Genomic DNA, 11,432 nt, shown 5'->3' with positions numbered 1-11,432 from the left:
TGAGTTATGCACTTGTGAGCTGCTTTCCTGAAGTATGGATTTGCTCCAGTGTAGGCAGGCTAGCATCCATTTTTGAGGTAAGCCAGAAGGTGGCCTTATAGTTTTATTGAAAGTGTTGAATGATTTTCCTTGCAATAAATTTGTGTCTTTCACTGGTATTTTCCGAAGTGAGATTTTTGCAACCGATGGAAATCGGCTCACTTCTGTTCTGTAACTTCGTGTCTCGTTGATGATTTATTTGCTCAGTAGCAGAAACTATGACAAATTGTGTGAGGCGGTCTCATTTACTTTTTAGCTGCAATAGCCCTGCAAAATTTACATGTAAATGCAGCTGTGAATGTTTTACATTTCATGAGCATGTGGCCACGTGTTTTGGAAAGTCAAGTGACATTTTTACCCCACACCTCACAGGTTATATTATTCTGAAATCTGAAGTCTGACAAGCTGTGTTTTCCTGGCTGCCAAGTGGGAGAGTAAGTCTCTATTTTGCATTTTTCTTCTCTCCTCTTTAGACATGCAGAGCAGCCCACACAACCAGTTCACCTTCAGACCCCTGCCGCCGCCGCCGCCACCTCCTCATGCCTGCACCTGTGCCAGGAAGCCACCCCCTGCAGCAGACTCTCTTCAGAGGAGATCAATGACTACCCGCAGCCAGCCCAGCCCAGCTGCTCCAGCTCCTCCAACCAGTACCCAGGATTCAGTTCATCTGCATAACAGCTGGGTCTTGAATAGCAACATACCATTGGAGACCAGGTACTTAAACTATTACTGATCCCACTAAACTTAAGGATTAGCAGAGGATGATTCCAGTGGGTGCAGAAACTCATCTCACAATAGACACCTGCAGAGACACAGAAAGGAACACGGAGAGACAGATCCCTCGACAAGCTCAGAAGCGCACACAGGCACGCACGTCTAGATCCAGGCACACGAGCAGACACAGACCAAAGCATCGATACACGGGGAAAGATGAAAGCACAGATGCATAAACAGCCCACAGGCAGACACCTACAGAAACATAAGAAACGAAACCTTTATCTAAACTATCATTGCATCCTCAAACTGCTAAAAGGCAATCATCCCTTGTTTTAAGAAACTGCAATGTTACAGAAAAATCCAAATACAATTGGAGGAGTGGTGACAGTTGGCATTTCATCTATTATGGGATTCTTTGAAAAAGTAAGTCGCCTTCAAGCACTTTTTGAAAAAAGATTTGCTTCATGAATCAGAAGTCTGTGTGTAATTTTAAAAACTTGATTTTGCCTTCAGGATGAAGTTTGGTCTTCTGAAACAAAGAAGTTTGTCTCTATTTTTCTGTCCTTACATGTATTTAGGTTTCTAGATTCACCCCTCAAATCTTTGTCATGTGATTAAAATTCTCCTCCTCCACAGCTCTAGGTCCCTTGACCATAATACATTTTTATCACTAGATGTAATTAACTGAGAAATTGTTCATTATTTCTAGTCACTATCTTAAATTGAAAATTATAACTTTCTATTAACATAGAAAAACATTCCCTAATAAAACATAGTATTCTGTTATCTTATAAATTCAAGGACTTCCCCTTGTCTTCTGTATGCCTTATTTAGGTGTACCACCAAAGCTTTTTCTAAACACATTTGTATATAAACAGTGAGTATAATGTATCACTCCATAAGCAACGTCTGGTGTCGATTCTGATCAATTTCTGTCCCAATAGCTGGGAATTGGAATGGAAAGCGGAGGACTAATAAACCCACATAGTAAGGCTGATTATTTTTTCCCTAAGCATCATATTGAGCTAAATGCCAGGTATGGCATCACAGAATATGTCACTACCGACAAAGCAAAAGCACTTTGGCCCCAATCCAGGAAACTCTGTATCATTCATCACTTACTAGATTACATAGTTTTATAACGTGATATTGCTCCTGTCTCCCAAGAGAAAATATAGCAGTCAGCACCTATAAGATAACCCAATTAGAACTGTGCTAGTGATAGGGTTTGTGTATTCTTTTTTATTTGTTAATTGAAGGTGGGGTGGTGAATGAAGTGAACAAAGAAGAGATTAATGTACAGTGTATCTTGAAGGAACTTCCACGAACAGTGGCGATTTACTCAGTCTTCTTTTAATTCCTTTGCAGGGCTTAGTGATAGAGAGCTGAGGAAACCCTAGGACAATCTGGCTCACTAGCAATCCTGACAAGCAAACATGCTCCTTTGCTGTGAGAAGCCAAATAACAGGAAATCTGAAAGGAAGGAGGGCAATGAGCTGAGGCAAATGGAGAGAGAAAAGTATTCTTATTTGAAATGTACATCTAGGCATGTTTGTACAAACTGCACCCACGGACCTTCTGTATCTATGCAAGGGATGGATTAATTGTTCTCAGTTTCATAAGACGCAGAGAAGAACATAAGTTTTCATGTGAGACTGAGCAAGAGTACCTTTTTAGTATATTTGAAAATATATTCAGCATCACAAAGATGAATTTTTTAAAGATTTTATTTATTTATTTTTAGAGAGAGGGGAAGGGAGGGAGAAAGAGAGGGAGAGAAACATTGATGTGAAAGAGGAACATCGATCAGTTGCTTCTCATATGCTACCAGACCGGGGACTGGACCCACAACCCAGGCATGTGCCCTGACTGGGAATCGAACCGGTGACCTTCTGTTCTGTGGGATGATGGCCAACCAACGAAGCCACTCTGGTCAGTGCCGCAAAGGTGAATGAAAGGAAAAAAAAAAACAACCTAGAAAACTTATCAGCCTGATCAGCTAGTATTTTCCAAGTGGAGCCTTTAAATGTTTTCATGTGTACTCAATCAAAGGTAACTGGGTGCCCGGATGTTACTCATGAACTGTATGACATAACCTCTCTGAGCCTCAGCTGCCTCATCTGTAAAAATAAATATCAAGATGCCTGTCTCAACAGATATCATTGGAAGATCAAGCCAGTGCAGCAGAAAGTACCTCATAATGCATTGTTAAGCATTATACACTGCAAAGGATATATCACCACCCCTGTTAAGTGGTCACCTGTCTCTGCTTAAATATCTCCAAAATAGGGGAGTAACTCATTCCTAAGACATTTTGAGTAATCTCAAATGGCTACTGGAACGCTCTTATTGAACCCAAATCTCTCACCTTTATTTTTAACTTTATTTTTATTGTTGACACTATTACAAATGTCCCCATTTTCCCTGCCTTGACCCGGCTCCACCGCCTCCACCCCACCCCCCACCGTCCCACACTGCTGTCTTTGTCTATGGGCCATGCATAAGTGTGCTTTGGCTAATCCTTTCCTCCTTTCCTTGCATCCAGTCCCCCCCTCCCCTCTGACAGCTGTCAGTCTGTTCCATGAGGCCATGCCTCTGCCCATTGCTCCCAGATCTAGGGTCTAACAGAATAAATAAAATCCCTCTAACACCTGAAAGCCCTGTACTATTCCTGACTCTTATCTTCTTTGAGCCAAACGTTTCCCCAGTTCCTTCAGCTGTTCCTCACATTAACTGGTTTCGAATCCTCCATCCCGGTCTCTGCGTTCCGGTCCCACACTCCAGTTTGTCCAAACTACTTCGGAAGTGTCATGGCCAAGGCTGAATGTAGATGTGGGTTATTAGGCTGTTTAGTTCCAAGGAGCAGAGGTCACTCAGGTTGCGTGGAGTAACTGCAAATGTCTTTTTAACTGTATGGGCAGTTTCTGGGAACTCAGGAAATTTTAGTCAACTCCCATGGCAGGTAAGGCCTATAGATCTCTGGCACTAATATGACTCAGCAATTGCCTGCATTTTTGCCCCTTCCTCTGTTCCTTCATTGTCCAATAGGGATTCATCAGCTTAATATTTCTTTTGTCTATCACATATATTCTACTTTGTCATAACAGTGTCTGGTTTCTGCTGTACCATATGACTCCGAGTGTGCCTCCTGGCACCTCTCACTCCATCTCTTCGCTGCATGTTTCATTAGCAGCTGCCTACTTCTCTTGCTAATGCTAGGTTTTGTAGAGATGGAAAATTATTTTCTTTATATTCTTATTGGTTCTCAGCTGAAACTATCCTGTAATAAAAGATTAACAAGGGATAAACAAACAGAAGTTTAATAACATGTATAGCTCCTCTATACATAGGTGAGACCCAGGAAGGTTGAATAACTTACTGAAATGGCCCAAGCCATTACCCTAAATACCATCTTTAGATAATGACAAAAGGAACATGTTAGGAGTGGGGTGATAATCTCCCACTTACCGAAAAGCACAGTGAACAAGAGTAGCATTGTCATGCCCTCTCCATTGTGAAGAATCTGTAGAGACTGAGTCATCCTCCTCTTCTGGTACAGAGAGGGAGACAGCCTTACAAAGGAACATTTCCCTTATGCATGTAAATGCCTCTTAGGAAAGGACAACGTATCCTCGGTTTTCAGAGCTTCCCTTGCAACTGCTGTTTCTTAAAAATAATAAATATGCCAGAGGTATACTTTTGGGTGTCAAATTCTGCTTCAGTTCAAAAACCTAAGGGAGGGGATTCACTGAGCCCAGTCCATCTCTTTTGTACCAGGCTGCGTGTAAGCTTCTCGGCAAGCCCTCTCAGTTATCCCCTCAGTCAGCTGAGGCAAAAGGAGAGAAATGTCCTGTGATTGATAAAAGCACTGGCATGGTCACCTCTGGCCACCCCTTGAGCAAGGGCTGGAAGCAGATCTGAAGTGCCCTCAGTGGAACTCTGCTCAGACAGTCCCCTTGATTGACTCATGTAGGAATGGCCCACAGTCAGTTCTGTCACTTGATCTAACCGTGTGTTTCTGTTAATGCCATCCGCTTCAATATCAGGGTTTTGGTAGCCAAGTACATTACTGATACACATCAAGAACACTTATTAACTAAACTCTTTAAACTTTTTAACAAGTTCTGAGGCGAAGGTCACATTTTATTTAATCCATAATTGTATCATTGAAGCTATTTTAAATTGTGTATTTGGGACGAGGGCGGAGTGCAGGCGGAGATATGTTGAGAGGGTTGATTTTCCCTAATTTGATTTCATCCTGTTAGCCTGTGGAGATGTAGCTGCATCCTAAGTCCATCCTACAAAGTATTTGCAGAGTATTGCTATCATAATTGTGTCATCTGTAGGTTCGTTAAGTCTGCTTTCTTCATTTTTATATAAGTCATTAATAAAAACGGTGCACACGGCAAGATCAACGTAAGAGCTCTGTGGCATTACACGGGAACCTTCCTGCAGGTTGACATTTTTCCATCAGGCAGCATTCTCTTACTAACGTACAACCCACATTTCTCCATCTTGTTCACAGGCGTATCATGAGAGACCTTGTCAAATGCCTTGCTGATATGCCAGATACAGAATACGTATGTTTTTACTGATCTGCCAATCCAATCACCGTGTCAAAAATAGAAATGAAATGAGACTTGTCTTACATGACTTGTTCTTAGAGAATTTATGCTGCCTTCTCATGGGTACTACTTTTTTCTAAGTGCTTATAAATCATCCTTTTAATAACCTATTCTCGAATTTTGCACTCAGTCAACATGATGTTTCTTGGCCTAGTCTAAGGAGCCCATGGGTTTCCCCATCCCTTTTGAAAACAAAAGTCAGTATTTGCTGTCTCCTTTTTTCTGACACATTTCACTATAGCACAGTCTTGAAACTTTAGCTACTCTGACTAGGCAATCCAATCAGCAAGACTTCTCACCACTCCGAGGTATAATTTCAATTCCTTTAGAACAGTTGAGTGCGCCTTCTTGGGAGCCCTTTGCCTATCTTAGGCTTCAATTTCCATATAGTGATCATTATTTTAACGCTTTAAAGTTGATGATTATTCTTTTTCACACACACACACTAAACTAGTCATTGAGAAAGCCTCCCTGCTCTCCAGTAACATTGCATGAGTTGCACATCTGTGCTATCTTTGTTCTTCTTGCTCGAAACATACTTTTATCAAAACAAACCAAAAACTCTTCAGTCATCTTTAGCAGTTTTTTGCAAGCCTCACGCTCATCTGGGGTATGAGTCTTCTTGGCATCATTTTCATCACACTCTCTTATATTTATTTATCCCTGATTGTCATCTATTTATTTTGGTACATGTTCTGTTTTATAATTTTATTTTTTTAATCACAGTTTACATCCAATATTACTTTGTATTAGTTTCAGATGTACAGCATAGTGATTAGACAATCGTATACTTTCTATAAAGTGTTCCCTCAATGTTTCCAGTGCCTACCTGGCCCCATACATAGTTATTATATTATAGGGAATATTATTGACTATATTCCCTATGCTGTACTTTCCATCCCCCTGACTATTCAGTAGCTTCCAGTTTGTACTTCTCCATCCTTTCACCTTTTTCATCTAGTCCCCCAAGCCCCTCCCCTCTGGCAACCATCAATTTGTTCTCTGTTTCAATGAGTCTGTTTCAGTTTGGTTTGTTTATTTTTGTTCTTTAGATTCCACATATAAGTAAAATCATGTGATATTTGTGTTTTTCTGACTGACTGATTTCACTGAGCATGATACCCTCTAGGTCCATCCATGTTCTTGCAGATAGTAACGTTTGAGTCTTTTTTATGGCCCAGTAATTCATTGCATATATGTTTGGTACATGTTCTTTAGAAACCTAAATTGAATGGTGATCACCCAGTACAGGCACACAGGTTTCAATCAGGAAAAAACCTTCCCAACTTTTAATTCATCTGCCTTTTTTTTTTAAGATTTTGTTTATTTATTTTTAGAGAGGGGAAGGGAGGGAGAAAAGCAGGGAGAGAAACATCCATGTGTGGTTGCCTCTCGAGCACCCCCTACTGGGGAACCTGGCCTGCAACTCAGGCATGTGCCCTGACTGGGAATCAAACCAGCGACACTTGGTTTGCAGGCTGGTGCTCAATCCACTGAGCCACCCCAGCCAGGGTAATTCATCTTTTTTAAAGTGTCTCAGGACGTGGGATTAGACCTGCTTCATGTTAGAGAACTACTTTTCGTGAAGTCTAGGATTTTCGCTGCATAATGTACTTAGGGACTCTAAGCTAAAATGGTTGTTTTAATCTAAAGGTGTCTATGACCTTCAACTCACCAGTTTCTCTTTTTTGAGTCAGTGAGAGAAGCATGTCTCCTTACCATTTTCTCTACCTTCTGGGAGGTAGAGTCATCAACAGGGGAGGTTGGGGACCTGTCACGTATATTTGCCTTTAGTTAAATGATATGTCTAGCAGATGTCCGTGGAGTTGAAAGCACTAACGTTTACTACACTATTCTTAGGACACTTTTGTGGTCTGTGTGAGAAATGAGCATCCATTTCCTCCATGTGGCCAAAAAGGCTTATTGTAGATTTCCTGATCCACCATCTATTAGCTGTTTTACCTTGGGTATATTACTTGACTTCACCATGCCTCAGTTTTCTCATCTTTAATGGAAGAGTGACAGTAACACATACTCATAAAGGCTATTGTGAGGAGTAAATGAATTAATGGTTGCAGTGTATTGAGATCAGCCAGGCACATGGTTAAGCACTTGATAAATGTTAGAATAAGAATAGCGATAATAATACACAAGAAACGACTCTACTGTTGTCCCTTTCTATTTCTATCTTCATCTAATTAAAGATGTTTTTTACTCTTATGTTCATGATTTCCCCCAAGTAAAAATATACATCATTTCACTTCCTCCCTTAGTGTGCTTTTAAAGAATATACTCTTTCACCAATGTATTAGACTGTTTCGGCTGTTATAACCAAAATACCATATACTGGGTGGTTTAACCACTTATTTCTCACAGTTCACAGTTCTGGAGGTTGGAAAGTCCAAGGTCACGGTGCTGGCAAATTTGTCATTTGGCAAGAACCCACTTCCTAATTCATAAACTACTGTTTTCTCCCTGTGTCCTCACATGGTGGAATGGGTGAGGGAGCTTTTAAGAGTCTCCTTTATAAGGGCACTAATCCCAATTATGAAGCCTTCACCCTCATGACCTAATCACCTCCCAAAGGCTCCACTCCAGATACTATCACACTGGGGATTCGATTTCAACATATGAAGGCAGGGAGGGGGAGATGCAAATATTCCATTTATAACAACCAGCAAGTTCCAGTTATTAGAACCATTCCCTCTCCTAGGTTTTGATGGCACATGTCTGTGAGGCTTTGTAAGATTACTCTGATAAATCTCCAGAACAGCTTTTGAATTTGTCATTCATAGAAATGATGCCCTGACTACCTAGTACATTCAGGTATATGTCCTACCCTGAGCCCTTCCTTACTCAGGGTCAGTCTTTCTGGCTCCTCCTCCAAGACTTCCATTGACATTTCCAATGCCTGAATTATCTTTTTTAGGGTGGAACAAGGAGAATGTCTTTCACAACCTGGAAAGATGTGCACATTGCCAGAGATGGAGATGGAGAGGCAGGGTGATGGTGTTAAGCATACGTGCTTAGGTAGCCTTGGACTAAGCTACTCATATGGTTGTGAACTTGGACACATTATTTAACATCCATGGGCCTCAGTTTCTCCATCTGTTATGTGAAGAAAATGACAGGCCCTACTTTGTGGGGTCATTTTGAGAACTGAATGAGAAAATACATGTAAAATGTCTGTTCAGAGCTGGGCATGTAGAAAATGTGCAATAAATTTTATTATTTTCAATATAAGAGTCTGGCACTGCCCTGCTTTAAAGGATAGAAATTTAGAGTCACTACAGTTCAGAGAGCGCATTAGCTTTAATAGGCTCTAAAAACATCCAATATTTACATATACCTACCAGTCTGTGGATTATTGAGCATGTCCTGCACAGGCAGGCATTCAGCAAAGCGTTTACTGATTATTCATTGTGTACTGCAGCTGCTCTGAGGAATGAGAGTCCCTGTACTCAGAAAACTCAGGGTCTAGTACGATAGTAAAAACAACGATAGCTAAATATATAGCATCACTACATTCCAAACACTGCTGTAAGCCCTTATTAATCAATTGCTTTAATCCTCACAATAACTCCAGGTAGTAGGTACTATTAGTGTCACCATCTTCGTTGACAGTTGAGGAAACTGAGGTTGAGGGATTAAGGAACTTTGAAAAATCCTAGAGGTAGGAAGTAGCAGATCCAGGTCAGATTTTCACCCCACACTGTAGGTCCAGGGTCTTCACATTCAACCACTTGCTACGGGGGTGGGGGGGAAGTCCAAGCGAAATAGATAGCAATACCATGATAAGCTGATAAAGTGCTTTATTAAATTAAAGTTTTTCTGTGGTAGGAATACTTGGAGGTAGTAGACCTAACCCAGATGGGGGAACAGTGATAACAGAAGTATTGAGGTAGTTGGAAGAGGGAAAGTGGAAATTTCCCTGTGAAAATATCCTAAAAGTCATTTTGATTTGAAATCATGGAGAAGCATTAGGTGAAAAATGGAAGAAAGGGCATTCTGGGAAGAGCGTATTGCGCTCATAGTCATTCACAATCACAAGTTACTCATTTCAGTAATACGAGGTATTATTTTGCCTATTCTTCCATTCTCTTTTCCTCCATTTTCCATTTAAGCCCTCTTACTAGGCTGGCTCTACCGTGAGCAAATAAGTTTCTTCTAATACCAATAAAAGATAATCATTCTGGAACCAAAAGCCCATCATTTTTAAGCTGTGAACCAGAAATCTAAATTTCATTCTGAAATTCCTAGTGTTAAATTGCCATATTCTCCTTCCTTCCCAAGAGACCCATCCTTGGATATACTAGAGTTCTCAGATGCTCTTATTCTGTAGTTCTTCTTCAGGAAGGCTCTTTCCCGTCCCTATGGAATAAACCTCAATCCCAAAGCTATCCTGTTGTGTTTTCTTCATAAAACCTGTGAAGAGTGACTTAAGAGTTTGGATTGTAGAAACCAGTAGATGAGAGTTTGAGGTTCAGTTCTCCTTGTTAATTGTATGTGCCTGGGCCAATTATTGAACATATCTGAACCTCAGCTTCCTGATCTTAAAAATGGGTTAATAGGACTCATTTCAGAAAGTAGTTGCAAGGATTTTTTTTTTTAATTTTTAGACATCACATGTAATTTGCACTTTCATTTTATTTTCCTCCCCCTTTTCTGTCCTTCCTCTGTCACATTTCTTCCTTCTCCATCTCCTTGGCACCGTTGTTTGCTCCATTGTAGCTTCTCAGAATGTTGACTTACTGCTTTCCTTTCTTTATCGGTCTCTCCATTCCATCTTTGCACTTTGTGCGCTCGAGGATTGTTCTGCCTGTAACACCAGATAAAGTGGAGTAGTGCTCTTTTCTACTGGGATGTCAAATGTAGCCACTTCCTACAGAGTACTGGGACAGTTCTCCTGGCTCCTCCACCTCTTCATACGAATTCATTTTGAAGTGCAGCTACACCCATTTTTGGTTTCCCTTAATTATTCTCTTTGCTGTCCCCAATTCAAAGTCCTAACTCAGTTTAATCGATGTCCTTACGCATTTGGAATTTTTGGCCAGGTGTGTTGACTCTGGACCCTAACTAACTTTGCTTGATCTGCTATCAATGAGGATGGCCATTAACCAGGATCTAGTCACCAAAATGAATCTTACTTAAAAGATTTTGCTGTGATATGCAATACTAGACAGAACCTGAAGTGCCTGTTCACATAACCATTTCAGCTCACAGAGACAAATCAGAACTGTGTAGAGGAGTCATGCCTGGTCAGAAGAGTGGGTAGCAACTATCCTCATCGAGTTTTAGCATATTCTGACAGATGGCTGTGGCTTGGTATGAGGATAACTGCCCTCATTGGCTTTAGGCCAATGTAACAATTAAGTAGAGTGAACAGGGTTATTTTTATGAAAGAAAAGCCAAGCCCATTGGTGGAGGTGATGTTGGCAAGAAATGGAAAAAGAAATGAAATCTCTAAGACCAATGCTTTTTACCAGAATTCTAGAGCTAGTGTCTATCTTGGGAAAATAAGAATCATTTGGAAGTGGTGATAGCAGTGATTTAAATATCTATGGCTAAACTCTTTAAATACTCACCCATAAAAGTAAGTTCCCCAGTGGTGGTTATACTTATTTATTATATAGTACTACTAAAACCTATCTCACATTTATAAGTAGTTTTTCCCCCTTAGGACATTTGCAATGGAAAAATAGATTTAGAGACATAATGTTTCCTTCGATAATGACTAGAGAAAAAAAAAGCTCAAAATATACATATTCAGTGCTTAGATTCAACAATATCTCATGCTTTAATCCTTAAACAGCACTGGGGTTAGCAAAATCTATCTTCAGCCACAGATTTAAAGATTCTTTTTAAGACAGGAAAAGACTTCATATTACTAATCTATGACCTATACATTCTGTTTACTACAGATGAACAGGAATCAACCAAGCTTATAAGCCTACACCAAATGATGCATGTGGAATTTGTTAAATTTACACAGAGAGTACTGTAGCCTTAAAAATATATTTTACATACTGAGCATAAAAATATATCTGTAAT

At 40.3% G+C, this 11,432-nt stretch overlaps 1 protein-coding gene across 1 annotated transcript in view; it reads left to right on the top strand.

The window, feature by feature from the left end:
* Positions 1-498: 498 nt before the first annotated feature.
* The window catches only part of TENM1 (teneurin transmembrane protein 1), a 368,853-nt gene continuing 357,919 nt past the window's right edge, over positions 499-11,432 (top strand). The window contains exon 1 of the mRNA XM_054576998.1: positions 499-753. Within this exon, the coding sequence (XP_054432973.1) occupies positions 515-753 (239 nt within the window). The 5' untranslated portion in view covers positions 499-514. The remainder of the gene's footprint in view (positions 754-11,432) is intronic.

This window comes from Pteronotus mesoamericanus, unplaced genomic scaffold (assembly GCF_021234165.1).
Source record: "Pteronotus mesoamericanus isolate MK-2021 breed Mesoamerican mustached bat unplaced genomic scaffold, CSHL_Meso_final contig_40, whole genome shotgun sequence".
NCBI classification, from domain to species: domain Eukaryota; kingdom Metazoa; phylum Chordata; class Mammalia; order Chiroptera; family Mormoopidae; genus Pteronotus; species Pteronotus mesoamericanus.
The sequence above is the reverse complement of the archived record's forward strand: the minus strand, read 5'-3'. Positions and strand labels throughout refer to the sequence as shown.